Here is a 17539-nt window from a genome sequence, read left to right as displayed (position 1 = left end):
CATCTCGCGTCCAGCCACAGCTGTCGGGGGCAGAGGTGTAAAAACACAGTAGGTTTATACAATACAGTTCAACAACCACCGTCATCAGAAAATGCTCCTGCAGCTTGCACATAGCCTGAGAGACAAAGCTCAGGGTACAATAGGTGCTCTGATAAAGCTTATTGCTTTGAATGCACATAACGTAACCCAATTCAGATAATGTTTAATAACTTTATCAACTCAGATCTTCCATCATCCTCTCTGTTAGCGACACCCGAAACAATACCAGAGGTCAAATCAGTACTTTCCATAGAAAGTTTGCCCACTACTGGATGGGGTGTTTGTATTTTGACGTCAGTATCCAGTTTGTCACTTTTGAGTAGAAAAACAAGCATTTTGCACCGTGCGCTCCACTTTGCTCTGCACAGGAATCTTTGTAGAAATCTGCAAAAACACAAATGTTTGCACTTTTGACCAAAGCCTTTCTGTGTGTTGTTACATTTAAAAACACTCGACCTCCGACCCAAATTATTCATATTCAATAATCCCATGCAGTGAATTTCCTGTCACCCCATTGGGTGCAGCCTGGGTTAGTGGATTCATCTGAACCATGGACCTCCAGTGTTGTCCAAGAGCAATTAAAACACACCAGCCACACAGATTGCAACATTTCAAGCTTGGAAAATGGTTGCAGCAAAACAGAAAACGAGTCTGTTCATATTGGTTCACTCCTTGTGATACTGGAGAATTTTTGATCAGCTTTCATGGCTGTGAAAATGTTTCCATGGTGGGAAATCTTGTGTTGTGTCCAGAAGGAAGCAGACAAAGAATACAGAGAAAGAAACTGTTGGTTGGTCATGTTTTTAAGTATGTGAAAAGCAAAAGGATTTAGGGGATGGAAACATATAAAAATGTGAGAAAAACATGCTGCAACAAAATTCATCCCAGATCAGAGACCTAAAAGTGAATTGAAAGCAAAAGTATCCGAGTCAGGCCAACAGCTGCTGTAATGGTGTGTGCAGAGGAAATGTGTTTATTTATGAGCTGGACACTGTTAATTACCAGCCTACATGGATAATTATCTCCAGCTTCAAAGTCATTGGAACCTCCAGAGACGCCAGAGAGAGTCTGCGTGTGGCTGAGCAAGACGAGGAGCTCGGGACGGCCAAAATATCTGCAGCTAATTAGTCGATGACGAGGAGTCACCAGCTAAATATCAACCGATACTCAGAAGATGCAGGACTGGGGAAATGCGACCTGTGGAACATGAGCAGCTGTGACAGAAATGTTCCCAGGAATAATCTTCTCACTGGGGTTTGTCCTCACACAATGCCACAGTGAACACATCATCCAGGTTTTGCCTTGTGGTTGCTGTGGGCTTCTTGCACTGGGATCTTTAAACGTGTTGCTGTGATGGACAAATCAGGGAGACACGTGAACGGCCCGGAAACCCCATTGTGTTGCAGCATTTTGCATGAACATTGTGATTCGTTATTTGAATCAAAACGCATTCAAACACAGGCAGGACAAAGACTTAGACTTCACAAAGACGTCACTACCTCCATGACACAATAAAAACAGATTTGCCTCAGAATTACGTTTTCTTTAGTCTTTACATTTTTAAGTAGCACTGAAAAGTGCACGTAGGCCTTTACTGAGGAGGTTTGTCCTATTGAAGGGCTTAAACACAACCGATGTCTCACATCTCATGTGAATTTGTGGTTAGACGCTGCACGGATGTTTAAAACGTCCTCTTTTCAGAGCCATCTGGGGTCTTTTCCTGCATTCTGTTCCTCTCATTTCCTGTCTGCTCGAAAATAAAACCAAATAATAATCTGTGTGAACATGTTTGTGTGGGTTTTTTTTTTTTTTTTTTTAAATTCAATCGAAATTTTTGAGGTTTCATTCTTGAGACGGCTGCAGTTTCTCTGTCCCAGACACAGAACAACTGCTCCACCTTGTGACGAGCTACTGAAATGCAGAAGAGTTGCTGTTGATGGAGTTAGTTTTACGTTGGGTACTTGTTTTGCAAACTTATACTCACTTTAATTTATTTATTTGAACCCAACATTTGCTTTTAAAAAAATGTTTTATTACCAACTCATTTCTAATAAAGTGTCTGTATTTGGTTTCAACACAAATATACTTTCCTTAATGTTAAATTGTACATTTCAATTGCTTCAGACAGATAAAACAGTTCCAAACCTTTAAAATTAGTAAAATGAATGTTTCACAGAAGTTTTCTCCATATTAGTAATCTTTATGTAAAATAAACACAATAAAAAAAAAACATGATTGAAATTAACACAAAATAAAGTTGCAAACGGTGAAATATGAAATTTCATGCATATTGCTCATGCATTAAAAAAAAAATTTAAAAAAAAAATCTTTTTTTTTGTTTAATTAATAGGAGTGAAAACCAGGACACATTCAATCAGTGATTCCATAACATATTTTAATTTTTCAGTGTTTTAGTATAAAAAAATCCCACCAGCCTGCTGTCGGCTGGTTTCTGCTCCCGTTGGCTATAACTGTGGTTTTTCCCAGAGAATCAGCTAAAGTACCAAATCTATTTACACACAACATCCACATCCACAGGAACCAAAAAAAAAATAAAATAAAAAAAAAAAATCACTACCCTGCCAGAGTAAATCAGTCACTATCACCTCACCACGCAAATTTAATGCTATTTAAAACAAAAACAAAAAGGCCAAAAGAAGAGGAGGGGCCTCTACATGTGGCTTCTAGTGTGCCCTTAGTATTTTGTTACAATACTCTATAAAGTAATGCATATACATTTTCTGCTTTACAATAAATTAGTACAGGCACATTCTCTTCTCTTCTACAGCTGACTGAAGCTCAGTTCAGGTGGAAAAGATGATTTTGTGACATATTAACAAAAGACTTGAAGTCATCACAGCACACAAACAAACAAAACCAAAAAAAAAGACCAAAAACCTGCAAACACAAACTAAATTGGAAAAAAACAAAAACAAAAAACAAACACACACACACACACACATTAGTGGGAAGCATGTGGGCAGCAGATTTGGTTTTGGTTTTGGTGTGAATGATGCACTTTAGGCATTTTAAACTTTGAGAGCTTCTATATAGATTTTATATAAATATGTACAAACAACAAAAAGATGTAGTCCAGTAAGAACATAAAAAAACCTTAATGCCAGAGATGCGAGAACTTGAAAGCTTGAGAACTCAATAATTTACAAAAACCGTAAAAAAAAGAGAGCTGAAATAAACATGTTCAGTACAGTATGCATGTTAGTTTTGTTCTCTCTGTGGAGATAGCACCAGCAGAATTCATCACCGCCGACCGTATAAATACATGAACGTGTACCAAAACAAACTGAGGGAGTGAATAAATTAGTGTCAGGCCTTATACAGGATATTTACAGGAGCTGCTGCTGTCACACAAACGCACACACACACACACTCAGACTCACACACAGATGGACATTTTCATGGCAGTGAGATTTTTGCAGCAGTCTTGCAGCACATTTAAGGAGGTCAGAGGTCAGACTCTGACACATTCAACGGCTTTAGACCCATGATTTTACAGTTCTCACAGCCAAAATTGGATTTTGCACCCGCTAACCGAGTCGTTTTCATTGCATAGCTCTTTGACAAAACAACATGGCCAACACAAGCTACAGTATTGCAGACGGGGTGGGAGTGGACAGATGTGCAGAAGGGTGTGAAATGATCCAGTTCCAGTTTGCAGGAATTGGTAAACATGACGTGCGTGTGTGTTGTGTGTACGAGGCAGAAATTGAACATCTCTGCGGCGGCGATCTTCGAAACAAAATTCAGTCAAACAGGAACGATGGACGATCGGAGGATTTGGGAAATGGTGGTGGGGGGGGGTTCAGTTCGTGACGGCGAGTTCAGCAACTGGCTCCAGCTCCCCGCCAACATGGTTCATGTGGTTCGTGGCTTGGTCAAAGGCAAGCCGCACAGCTTTTCGGACGTGGGAGGAGCGAGCCTCCATCAGCTTGATTCTGTCAAGACTCGGGTTGATACCGAAGGGAGCCATCTTGGATCTAGGAAGCCATTGCCTGAGGAGAAAGGAGACAGGTCAGTGTTTCATCGGGCAGGTAAAACCTTCTCACTCCCCATTGTATCAGACACCTGACTCTGACATCAACTAACTTTTTACTGCTTATATTATTTACTGATGGGATGAATCTCAAGAAGAGACAACGATCTGTGAAAGACTTTGCTACTGCATATAAGCTCTGACTTTTTAGAATAACTTTACTCTTGTTCTGCTCTCTGAGTGCATTTAGCACTGCTAAAAACCTCAGAGCCCCCTTTTGATCAGCTAGCAGCAGCAGTTTTAGAGCTGGAATTTCAATTTAAAATTCTGTAAAATGTAAAAAAATGCTGTAAAATTTCCCTATTACATTGTTGCTGTCGACGCCATTTGGCCGCAAGTAATTGATTTATCGCTTTTAAGAGCCTACGAACAAAATACTGTTGTGGTTCTGTTATTTTGCTTCAAATTAGACGTAATATAGAATCTACCCAAAGCTAATATGGATGAATGTGGTAAGCGTCACCGCTGCAGAGACTCAGTTTTCTTATTCTACCATTTGGAACTTTGAAAGATGTGTTTTTTTGGGTTTTTTTTTTTAGGCATCATTTGCTACCGAAGACCTTTCATCCACTGAAAAAGTGGATTTAATGATAAAATGGCTTGGTGCAGAATGGCACCATGGCAGCTCATCTTAGCCTGGCAAAGATTAGAATCAAAAGGTTGAAGGCTGAAGACTACGTTAGGCTAAAACAGCTGGGCATGTTCTTCAGGTAATGAGTGTAGAAAAGTCGGTGGAACTACTAGGTTTGTCATATTTGGACTATAAATTCCCTTGTAGCCACATGAAGCTGCATATCGTGCTTTAGCTCGCTTCTCCAGCTTTGTAAGGGCAAGAGGCAGGAGTAAAAAAATGATCCCAGTTGTTCCCACCCCAGTGACCAGAGCTCAAAACCTGAGAAATACATTTTAAAAATGGCAAACAAGCTTCTGTAAATGTGCGCAAAATAGAGCAGTGCCAACGGTGCCTCCACCTATGTAAAGTGCTTCTGAGAATGGAAATGAGCAATACCCCAATACATTAAAAGCCCCAATCTTTGAAATCATGTCAAACCTTCAGAATTAAACCTACTGACAAACAGAAGTTATTCTAAAGGAAAAGCAAGTTTGTTACAGGGGTTGTGAGTCAACTCAGTGTGTGGCAAAAGGCTGCACAGTGGCATGTAAGTGTATGGAACATGAGAGCCAAAAACACACCTTAGCACTACATCCTGGTCCTCCTTCCCCTATGTCAGACAGCCAAGAAGGTGAAAAAGATATTAGCAGGGAGGTGAATGAAACAGCTTCTACTCCAGTTACAAAGAAAACGGCTTCAGTAATCAGCCTGGGGATACTTCAATTTAACTCGATTTATATCACCTCAAGGCACTTTACATAATAAAGCCTAGAGTGTATGCAGCTAGACAAAGCAAGGAAAAGGTAAGCAGTGCTAGATGAACTGAGTAACAAGTCCACCCATACACACTGAAACCCAGTTTAGGAATAAGCAAAAGTGCTGAAAACTTTTAGAAAACAAATCTTCCACTTAATGAAGTGTCTCATGATTCCTGACAAGCGGAGAGATCCCACACTTACAGTGTGTTGCAGGCAAAATATCCTCTGTGGACTGAAAGCTCCCATCCTCCTGGATATGAATCAGGCACAAAGTCAGGGAGCAAACAACTGACCCCAGTGTCCTCCTTAAGCACAAGGACTAGACCTGGTGTGGGTCGTTGAGGGTGAACCCTGCCTGGGATCAACACAAACCAGTGTTGCAATGCAGTGCAGTGCTTTTCACTTGGATGTCAACAACAACGGTTTGAGCTTGTTGGATTCATGTCCACATGAAGCTTTATTAATGCACCAAGAAGAGCTTTCTGTTCTGTGGACCTCTGAACTCTAGAGAATGTCAGGAGGATCAGGGAAGAGGACCGACATCAGAAGGTATTCTGCGTTAGACGAGTTCTCACTTGTGAAGAAGTTACTCCAGGTAACTGGGCAAGGGGTGGTGCAGGGGCACATCGAGCAGGGACCTGTACAGACAGAAGTTCACAAATTTCGTTGTCCTTCCAGTTCCACATAGTTGCTGTGTTCGTATGAGTTCTTCACCTTCAGCTGTTTGTATTTGCCTGGTTTCACAGCAGTCACAGGAAATTCTTGTCATCAACACGTCCACACGAAAGTCTGGAAAAGTCTGGAACGCCAGACCATTGGCACCAGTGTCTACTGACCCAGACATGTCAGCTCTTCTTACACCAGCAATGATCTTGACTCAAAAGACAAGTGCTGTGTCAGCACCGTCTGTTCACTTTGACCCAGCAGAGCTTCATACAAAAAAATGTTAGTTTAGTTTCCACAAAAGATGAAGGAAGAATGTCTGGTAAGTCCTCAGCAATGTCAATGTGCGAACACTAAACACTGATTTGCACTTTGGAGCCAAAGTAATGCTCATGACTCACTTTGATGTTAGATGTTCCATAATGTCCCATTTAACATGATGCAAGGTCCAGTTAGCTTTGCTCAGAAACAGCTCATAGAGCTGCACTGTTTAACGTTTCACAGCCTGCACTTTTTCCCTTTTCCTTGAGTAAAGAATTTGAAACAGGTCTCGTACTTTTTCCAGAGCTGTACTTCTACTCAAGTAAAGAATGCGTGTACTTTTGTCAAATATAAATTAAATACAAAAAGATCAGAGAAGTTTTCTGTCTTTTTTTGAAGTACATTTAAACAAGGGGAATATTGGACACAAAAGCTAATACTGGATCAGCTAATGCTCAAAATATTTTTTTAAGTAACATAATATTTAATGCACATTTAGCAAGTACAAATGATCCTTCATCCTCAGAAGTAACAAAAAAGAAAGTTACAGTATAAATACTTCTGTTTTTAGTATTTATTTGCAAGCTTTAACTTTTTTACCATTTTCCTGTGTATGAAAGTACGGCGTGTATGTGTGTCCGACAAAGATGATAATAATAAAGTAAACATTGATGTTAAATCCGGCTTAATGTTACTGTCACCTCACGATAGTTGAACAGCTACAGAAAAATTTACTCCACCCTTTTCTCTTGTAGAAAAGTCATAAAAACTGAGAACCAAGTTTTGGTGCGTGGGCTTTACTAAAGGCTACGTAATAGAATTCTGGCATTTTAAACGTGTCCAAAATGCGGCGGTCAAACGTTTTACCGACGACTAATTATCTGCCTTCATAGTGTAATTATTTTACCCTGACTGTTTTCTAAGAAAGGGTTTGCTAACTTAAGGGAATCAGTTCCTCACCAGCTGCGCTTGCTGTCGAAGAAGTGGACGAGGAAGAGTTTCTCTGCGGACCTGAACTGCATCCGCTCTCCGAGTCTGAGAACGTCCCGCGGGGGCTGGGGAAGCGCCACCCCGTTGCGCTGACAGGCCATCCTCCGCAGTGTGGGGTCCATGATCTGTGAAGACCCAAAAAAAAAAAAAAAAAAACCCACACCACAGAGACCTGGATGGTGAGTGAGGCAGCCTTGTCACAAAAAAAAGTGTGGAATAAATTCTGGTGGCAGCGGCTGCACAGAAGAAGCCCGCACTCAGAGACACAAGCATGCAAGGCAACATCGAACATGCTTGGAGCAAAGCGGCTGATTCCACACACACCAAGCAGTCAATAGCTGGCCAGCTGGAAGCTCCCACATAGTTGTGAGCACACATCACGAGCTACGGCACACACAATGGGCAAAGGGGCAGATGGGTAATGAGACATAGAGGGGACTGACACTGACTCACCAGGGCAGGGAAGGAGGGAAATCCACTACATTTAGCCCAAACTAGTTTAAGAGGCTCCAGAACAAATGCAGAAGCAGCGGTGGGCTTCCACACCTCTACAGGAACAACGACAAGCAAGTTATGAAGGATTCACTGCAACAGAGAGCACAACCAGTCTGAACACACAGCCAAACACACAGGAGGAGCTCACACAAACGTTTTTTAAAGATCACCTTTAAAAAACTGTTAGGACTAAGAATGCTGTGAGAAATTAGACTTGTCCTGAGTAGATCTGCATCGGGGCAGATGTGGGGCTATTTGAACACCAATCCTTTCCTCTTCGGGTTGTTGGTGCCGTCCTTCATGACAGCCAACGCGGCCTCTTGCTGCATAAAGGTGCGCGGCTGAAAATGAATGCGTGTGAATGTGAACAGGGGTAAACCCGGGTTCAGACATCAAGCTTGGCAAAAATACAGATACAGCTGGTCTCCAACTCTGGTAGTCTCCATCCACCCACCCCTCCATCCTCAGCTTAGGTAGGATCAGGTCACAGTGGCACGAGGATCAACAAGGCAGTCCGGGTAACCTTCTTCCCATCAACATGTTTCAGCTGCTTTGGCACCTGTTCCCAGCTGAGATGGCATAATCTCTGCGGTGTGTTCAGGGTCTACTCCAGGGCCAATGGACAGTGCTTCTCTGCCCAACAAACTGATGTCTTCTCCTATGTCAGTGTCAGCACAATCAGTACACTCATGAGCAGTTCTGTGATGTCGTTGGTTGAGTGGCTTCTCCAACCTACCCCCTGAACATTCCAATATGGACAAGAAAAATACAAAGATGTGTGCTATTACTTTATTATTGTTTGTTCATAACTGTGACTCAAATAAGGATCTGACCACATTTTAAGAAAAATGAACTGTATTAGCTTCTCAAAAACAGATGTGTGTAGGGTTCTAGTTTGCATTGTAGATCAAGTTATAGACTTAATTAGTGTGCAGCTACATGCACATACATACATATATGCAACTACGCAATATATTTATGTGTTTTTACTTGTTTTTTTTCTTGTGGACTGACGGAAGAGCAGCTGTTAAACTGGTAACGCTCAGCCACAGTAGGGAGGATGATTTTGCACACAGTTCAGTGGGATTGGAGCTGAATTTACTGACTGAATGAGTCCGTTTTTGAGTCATCAAATAAACTATTAATAATGATAAGTGTTTTACTGCTTTTACTGTCTTAAATTTTTCCACATATAGATTCTGATCTACAGCTCCTCCCGCTCTGTCTTACTAACCCACTTTCACCCCCTTATGCCGTTTTTTCCACCACAGAACGTATATGAACCACAACCGGAAGCTTCATGGATCTTCCCATTACTTAAATGTCTAAGGCAGCGGTGTAAAGGATCCGGCCTATGGGCCATCCGTGGCACTCAGCCAGGCTTTACATGGCCTAGGGCTTCCTCCTTAGAGTGTATTATTTATGGCTGGCAAGCACTGTCCAACATAACAGAGTGTAACTTGGAGTTCATGATGCGATTCCTCTTGTCATGGCAGCACCACTCTGCAGCACTGTCTGGGTAAACTTGGTGCTAAGTGTCAGGAAGAAATGTCTCGTAGGTGGAACAGGTGTAAAAACAGGAACGCTGACAGAGAGGGTCGCCGCTTCCAAGAGAGATGCAAACTACAAAATGTTTTACTAAAATCCCTGAAGAAAACGCTGAGCTTTTTTGGATCCACGTATTTGTGTGAGCAAAGATTCTCCGTTATGAACTTGAACAAGCATGACATCACATTTTGATAACAAATGATACCAAATGATACAGGTGATACTGTATCATTTGTTTTAGTAAGTGACAGGTGTCACAGATTTCGGAAATTCATAAATGATATTTTGTTAGAGGATTTTGTGTTTGTGACGAAAAGTTTTATATTGAAGACACAGAACTATGCACTTGGACTTTGAGCTTCAAGTAAAATTCACCTATAGATGTTGATCTAGGTGTGATGTATATATGATATTTGTCAGCTTCACTGCAGCCCCTGGGCATTTTTTATTAGGGGATCTGGCCCCGTTTAACAAAAGTTTGGACATCCCTAGTGTCTGGGCTTCCCTCTCCTCTTGTGTTATTTACACCCATGCTCGTGTATTTTCACACTGTGCATGCTATGATAACGTTTTACCTTTAGCCAATCCCTGCTGACAGCTCCACAAGCACCTGTTACCCCGCCTCCAACTAACCCGGAACTTGAATTTAATACAATCTCCTATGGTGGTATGACATTTAGCTCACATAACTAGTCTCCAAAGTTAACCGAGAGCAGTGGAAAGAAAAGCAGAACCTGTTCAGGTTTTATGGGATAAAGTTCTGACTCACTATGTTCATGCAGTTGAAAGGCCCTGTTCGACTCAACAATCCAGCATTGGTCAGTCTTTAAGAAATGTATTGATTTTAACAATGCACCCGGTAGAGCTGTGGATTCTAATCAAAGTAAATGTGTACTTCAGTTAAGTTAAACCAAAAATAAATGCCACAATGGCCTGAAGATAAATGCAGTAGACAATGCTGAGTAGTATGAGCCTCATGTTTCACTAAACCCACAGAGAAAATAACAGACTACACTTCCACCTTGTCCGTCATGTGTCTCCTGTTTTTTTTTTTTCCTCATCTGTTTCCTTTACAGCTTAAAGCTGCAGCTTTGTGCCTCTGCCGAGTTAACCAAGAACCTGAAAGGCCCCCGGACTCTTCACTGTTGTGTGTCACACAGAAGAACAGTAGAAAAAGTGATGCAAGTGAGAAATACACAACACAGTCCATGCCAGCATGTAAAAAGTGTTAGTATACTTACAAAGAAAGACTCGTTAATATGTTTAGTACATCTTCAGCAGACAGACATAAGAATTATCCAATCAAAGCATTGCCATGCTGTTTCATGCATATTCATCAGACTATGCAGGCAGACACCACTCTGCTCACCTGAGGAGATCTTGGCAGCTTTGGTCAAGTCTCCGTTCTCAGTGCAGGTCATCAGAGTGCTCCTGTCGTCCAAGGTGCTCCTACGGGCAGCTGCCGGCCTCCCTTTACCACTCTTATTTACAATGACAGTACTGTAAGTGACAAGAGAAAGATGAGGAAGATGTTTGGGTGGAAGAATAATTTATGGCTCTGAGTGGCTTCTTCAAGTCACCTTGAGCTGCACAGGACACTTCCACTAGAGGAGATGCTCGACTCTGAGGCACAGCGGCGCCGAGGCTCCACCAGGCGAGGCAACGATGAGATATCCTTCCTCTCCACCACAAAACCGTTTGCTATTCCTTAAGAAAAATAAATACAGGAAATGCACTGCAATGTAGTTAAAAAATACATTTCACACTTTTACATTCCAGTAAATGTATCAGTGAATATTTTTGCTGTGACTTCATTTAGTTTCAAAGCATAAATACCATTTTCAGAGGGACCACCTCTGTCAAGGCGTTTAATTGGCGTCTCATGGTCATCCTCCTCACCATTGGCACTGCTGCTGCGGGTCCTTTTCTTTGGGAGCAGGAGCGTCTCCAATCGAGGTATCACCACTGACAAGAAGGTTTTGGCGCCGAGGGGCGGCGGTGACACAGCGGATGCCTCTTGGGCCTTAGGTGGTTTCTGTGGGCTGGCACTCTTGGACTTGCGAAAGAGGACATTGGTCCGTCGGCTGCAGTTGCCAGAGGTTTCAGTGCTGAGGTTGCCATTAAGGAGCAGTGGGTCTGGGATGTGCCCATTGGGGGTGTCTGGGGGTACTGAGGTAGACGTGTCACCGTCAAGCTCCATTGGAGTCTGTTCTGCACTGGGCTTGACGGGCTTCAGAGAGGGCTGCTCTGAGTTGCTGGGTAGAATGTTAAGCTGCGATGGTGAGGTTAACGGCTCTAACGGTGGCGGAGTTAAAGACTTGTCCTGTGGAGTGCGGGGCTCTGCTGGAGGTTCAGGTACAGTGTTCCCGTCTGACTCTGTGGGGGTCACGAAGGGCTCAAAGGTGGTGGGTGGAGGCGTGGGGAGAGGTTTCTTGAGGCTCATCTCGCTGCGGACCTCCATGATGGTCTTCTTGAGCAGTTTAAGCCGCTTACTGCGGGACGGGCTGTGCTTCATAGCTGTGCTCAGGTCAAATTTCTCCAGCAGTTCCTTCAGCTGATCCTCCAGGGGGGTCAACTGACGGTATGCAGGGGTCAGGAGACGGTCCACTGAGTGAAAGAGACAGTCACAGTTTAATCAAAAGCTAAAAATAATGAAATATGCCCAAAACAAGTTTCTACAACTCAAAAACATTCAGAGTGTGACCACAATCAAAATATACAACGGGTGAGGCAGAACGACAACAAATCCACATAGCAGAGACACTGGAATCAGATCATGTGAGGAAAAACAACATGTCATCAGGAGATTTTTATTTTCTTAATGATCAGCTAATTTACCATCCTCCCAAGAGAAGGGGGGCGGCGCCTCCAGTTTTGGGGTCTCGGGCAGATGCAACCCACTGGGGAAGTCGAAGCCGATCCGTTCAGCCTCTTTGCGAGCCCTGCGAAGGATGGTTCCTCCATGGTCCTGCATCCGCTGAGCTGCCTTGTAGAAGAAAGTGTCCTTGGCATTGTAAGTCATGCAGTTGGAGATAATGACGTTGAAGTCAGCCTCAAAGTCCTCCAAGCTCCTGTAACAATGAGCATCTATGCGTTTTCTCATGGTGGAGAAGTCCATAGGGTTCTTGATATGGTCCAGGTAGTCAGGAACCTGGAGGAGAGGAGGAGACACATCAGCTGCTGCAGGCAGACTGAGGACATTACAGATTTCTTATAGTTCTGTTTGCTGATGTAGATCACGAGATACAGCTGAAGCCACAGAAAACTTTTAGGTGGCCGTCAGAGAACAAGAACAAGGTTTCTTATGACATCTACAACATACAGGGTTATTATAAATCTAAAAAATACAGTATGTTACAAAAACCTATCCAAAGCATCTGCTGCAGCATTTTCTAAAACTAATTCAGTTAATTGGACTAAAAACCAGTTGCAAACCTCCTTTGTGCTGACAGGTTGACCGAAGATGCTGTACTTGTCTTTTTCCTGCAGCTGACTGAGCACAGCTCTCAGCAGGATGTTGAAGGGCGTCAGTTGGATCTCCAGCACCGACTGCTGTAGCTTCATCTGATGTGAGAACACACAAACAGCTTCAATACATGTGAACACGGCCAAACATTATCTACACTCATTGCAAAATTCACAGCATCATGATAAAGGCTTTTGTATGAGGTGGCTGGTTAGAGTTAGACACTAGTAAATTGTGAAATGACTTTACTTCCTCCCTCTTGAGCTTCTCTCTCTTCCGGATGAGCTCCAGGAGCAGACGAGCTCGCTCCAAATCATGGCGGAGGCGGTGCCACTCCTTCAGCTGCTCCTTCAGCGCCTTGTTGGTCTCCACGCGATCCTGGGGAAAACATTTAGTTATACGAACCAATTAAAATAATTGTAATAATCCCCCACTGCCTGAAGTGGATATAATTCTGCAGCACTGACCATCTGCTTGGCTTTGGGCGGCTGAGGGTTGGTCTGCAACCGGCGGATGAGCGGCACATTGTTCCTCGACTGCCTCTTCAGCACCCAGTAGCTTAGCACCCGCTCAACAAACTGACGCTTCCTCTGAACCGCCACCTGATTCAGAATGGTGTCAAAACTGACCCACAGAGAAAGAAACGCATACAATCAGCACTAAACCCCCATTTCTTTCAGTCAGCATCCAGAGGGGAAGGGCAGAATCACAACCACATACATAAACTTAATATTTTAGATTTTTGTCCTTATTTGTAGGAGGCTCTCAGTGGTCAGAAAAAGTGGATGGCATTAACTCAGTATTGATTGACACCTGAAGTGGAAGACGTGTTCTGTGGGTCTCTGTTTCCTACCTACCTTGAAGCAGTGATACTGGGCCCAGAGTTGACAGGGGTCTCAGGTACTGGTTCTGGTTCGGGCTCTATTCTCTTACTCTTCTTCTTCTGCCAACTCTTGGCCCGAGCCTTCCCCCTCTTATCAGGCCTCTTGTGGCAGGCTCCATTTTTTGGATGTGGCTCCTCGTAGATGTTGAGTGGCTGGCGGTCACAGCCCACAGGCGTGTGACTGCAACAGTACGCGGTCTTTTTCACAGAGAAGGTGGTTGCCCCCGATGCTGTCATCTCTTTGACAGGCTCCATCTTCATGTAGAGGCCGGCTTTCTGAGCGCAGCTGACATGAAAGGCTGTGTAACAATTGATCTTGTCGCACTGGATGCACGCTCCGATGCCCTTCTCCTTACAAAGGTAACAAGTGAGCTTCCAGCGTGCCGGCGGAATGTTGCGAACACCATCAATAGGCTCAATAAAAACGGTGTCGGCGAAGCCAACCTCAGGGACCCACAAGGCACATGCTACGTGGCCCCAGCGATCGTCATCGGTCTTCTTTAAGGCGCCGCCTCTGTTGGGGCAAAAGACACACTCAGCTGGTTGCGATGGACACTGCAGGCAGTGGCGGCACAGCCACTGGCCCTCAGGAATGTATGGCACACCATAGCACTCCTGGTGCACAGCAATGTTGCAGGAGTCACAGAAGAGGATGACATTACTGTCCGCTCCGTCTCCGTCCATGCAGATACAGCAGACAGCGTCCTCGTCCACCAGGGTCTGCAGGTCGCTCTGACCCTGAGTGGCCATATAAGATTCCTTCTCAAAGCGGTCCATGAGGAACTCAAACAGATTGTGTGACACCTGGCTGATGCCCTCACTCTTCCTCTTCTCGTTAATGAGCTCCAGCCAGGCATAGTCTTCCTCATCCATGTCATACTCCACCTCCTCATCTAGCTCCTCCGCCGTCTTTTCCGTGTATTTATAATATGCCGCCGGCCTCTTTGGCACCACCGGCAGATTGTATTCAACCATTTTAACCTTTGGCTCTAACAAGCCAGTGGCACTGCTGTGGGTCCCGCTGCTGCCATGTGAGGCTGTGAGTGCTGCGATCTTCTTCTGCTGGTTGTTTTTGAGACGCACAGAGCGCACCAGGACCTGCTGGGGCTTCTCATTGTTCTCCTTGTTACTGTTGCACTCCATGATCTCCTGAGCCATCGGGTCATCATCACCGAGGACGTCTAGATGGTCATAGATGCTGAGCCTGTGCACGCGGCCGTCCACCTCTAGTTCCACTATTCGCTGAGCTTGAGCGTACGTCAGCGTCTCTCGGTTGGGTGATGGTTTGATGGGAGATGAATCCCTCTTCAGCACAGACAAGCGGTGATTTCGAGCTTTTTTCTTCATACTGAAGCCGCGAAGAGCCTAAAAGTCAAAGAAACAAAACACCAGTGTCAATAGTACAATGTAAAACTGTGAAAACAACTACATTTGTTTAAGTCACGAACTCGCCTTGTGAAGCAATAGGCAGCATTCAGAGTAGTGTGTGCTGGATCTAACAGAACCTGCATTAATGATTAACCTTATTAACCCTCAGTGTTGCCTTGCAAGAACACTCTTAGGTGGTTAATATGTTTTTACAAGGATGTCGCCTCCTCCACCAGCATTCAATCAGACCGGGGCAAACGTAAAGACAAAATACAGGGAAAAAACTAAGTGCCAGTGTCACATAGTGCAGCCAGGTCTCATCTGGAAACACATAGCATTAATTATTGTCAACATCTATTGGCTGATGCAGATTATGAAAACATTCTGTCTACATTAGTGATACAACACTACTAGTGATTTAGTGATACAACAGTACCTTAGTCTATTTTCCTCATTCTTATAATGAATATATATTCAATATATATAGTGTTTGTGAAATGAGAACAATAAATAATCCTTCACTGAGCCCAATGTGACATATCAAATATCCGACAACAAAAGGAAAAAACTGCCAAAACAAACACCTGTTCCTACTCAGAAATGCTTTCTTAATGACTTACAAGTTGACTTAAACAACTAAGTGACGAAAAGGTTTTGGTGAACAACAAAAGATCTTCGCAAATAATCATCTCAGCTCTACATAGTTGCATCTGTATCCTGGTACATGTAGTGTGACATGTGTATTGAAAGCTGATGAACCCATTTCCTCTAATGTGTCAACGTAACTGGTCACAACTTTGGTTCTAATCTTAGAATTGACTGGTCAAACGAGGCAACGTCTCCCTGCACAGGCAGCTTTGACTATTTGCGTTTCATCGCGTCACGGAAGCAAACAGCCGATTAATCGGTAGTTATTGCTAATAATCGGATGCAGCTCTAAGCCACAACGACACATGCTTCTTTAAAGAGCTCGTGGATATCAGCTAGCAGCTTTAACTCAACGTGCTTTTAAGTAAGACGCTGAATAGAATTATAATACAGGGGGCGGAAACGCATAACCTTCAGTGAAAAACTTATGAATGAAAGAACTGTGCCGACAGCAGCGATCCACCTTTCACGTTTCACCTACTAGAGTGAGCCTCCGATTGGCTCAGCTGGCCTGACTGAAGCTGCCGAAAGCTGGTTGTTGTCGAGTATCAGCGGCTAACAGCAGCTTCTACTCCCAGTTACTGAAACGGTGACTTTAACCGATAGCTGCGACTAACGTTAACTTAGCCCAAACCGAACCAGAGCGGGGATCTGCGAGACTGATACAAACTGCCCCGACGTGACCTTCGACACACAACTCTGTAAAAAGAAATTAATACCCAGACAGTGTTCCCCATCAGGATGTGGCCTCTGCGATCACCGATTAAACGCATTAGGACACTCCGTCCACAAACAGGGTTCACATTAGCCCGCTAGCACCACACAAACCGAGAAGGGAGGAAATATGGCGACCAACACAACAAGAAACTGCCTCGATTGAAAAAGCGGACTTTTCCTCAGCGTAACGCAGAGACGATTTGACTTTGAACATATCCAAACTGGGGGAACAGATATCAAGGAGGCGAGGTGGCATTAAGACTGAATTTACCTCGTTATTTTCAGGAATTCCGCTTATAAAAACAGCAGCAATGGCGGCGCGGCCTGCGGAACGAAGCGGCAGTTAAATCCACATTCAGTCCGGTCATCCAATGGCGGCTCGCGCTGAACCGTGTAGAACCTGAGAGTGACCGACAGGTATCCAGGGCGATCCAGAGCTGGTTCCAGGTGTTACACTTTGATGAAGGGAAACACCGAGTGGCTGTTTAGGAGCAGTTGGAAGTGGTGGAGCTCAGCGGTTGCCCGAGCTTCTCCCCCAACAACAATGCGGTAGGCTGTGCGAGTCCGTCTGCCGTGACGTCACCGCGCACGCACGTACGAACGAAACCCCGGACGTCTCACACGCTTAGAAATTGTACACAATACATTTTTTTTTACGCAAAGACTTTTAGGATCAACATCAATAAAAGTTTTAATGAAGACTTAGACGACATATTAATGAGTTAGTAGATTCAATCGGTCAAAGTAAAACATTTCCAAATCCCCTTTTTTCTAATGCGTTAGCTTCTAAATTAAAATAATTCTTATTTCAAGATTTAGCCTCTCAAAAACAATAAACTTAAGTACCTTTACAGTAATTATAAATCCAATCAGATGGAATGTATGTGCGTTTCAATGAACATTTTGAAAAATAATGAATGTGCACTTCAATTTATAAATCTTTAATGACTTAAAACTCTGATTCTCTGTAAACACTTTAATCTCATACACTTCTACCTTGACAATGTTTCCAAGAAATTACCCCCTTCAAATCTTA

At 43.7% G+C, this 17539-nt stretch overlaps 1 protein-coding gene across 7 annotated transcripts; it reads right to left on the bottom strand.

Annotated features, from left to right (window-relative positions):
• Nucleotides 1–3009: 3009 nt before the first annotated feature.
• LOC137108461 (bromodomain-containing protein 1-like) lies at nt 3010–17094 on the bottom strand. Of its 7 annotated transcripts, XM_067493071.1 has the most exons (13): nt 16775–17094; nt 13745–15135; nt 13355–13511; nt 13137–13265; nt 12857–12985; nt 12260–12572; nt 11258–12028; nt 11002–11128; nt 10791–10921; nt 7832–7926; nt 7349–7503; nt 5288–5316; nt 3914–4052 (listed from the first exon to the last, which is right to left on the bottom strand). In XM_067493071.1, exons 2-12 carry the CDS (start codon nt 15115–15117, stop codon nt 5295–5297), a joined length of 3402 nt encoding a protein of 1133 aa, XP_067349172.1. In that variant the 5' UTR covers nt 15118–15135; nt 16775–17094; the 3' UTR covers nt 3914–4052; nt 5288–5294. The 7 variants fall into 7 exon arrangements, with proteins under 7 accessions (XP_067349170.1, XP_067349171.1, XP_067349175.1 ...); XM_067493069.1 differs by lacking the exon at nt 5288–5316 and having other exon boundaries at nt 3010–4052; nt 16775–17087; XM_067493070.1 differs by lacking the exon at nt 7832–7926 and having other exon boundaries at nt 3010–4052; nt 16775–17087.
• Nucleotides 17095–17539: the final 445 nt, after the last annotated feature.

Source organism: Channa argus, chromosome 23 (genome assembly GCF_033026475.1).
Source record: "Channa argus isolate prfri chromosome 23, Channa argus male v1.0, whole genome shotgun sequence".
In the NCBI taxonomy this organism is placed as follows: Eukaryota; Metazoa; Chordata; class Actinopteri; order Anabantiformes; family Channidae; genus Channa; species Channa argus.
Note: the sequence above shows the minus strand (reverse complement) of the source record. Positions and strands in the feature narration are given on the sequence as shown.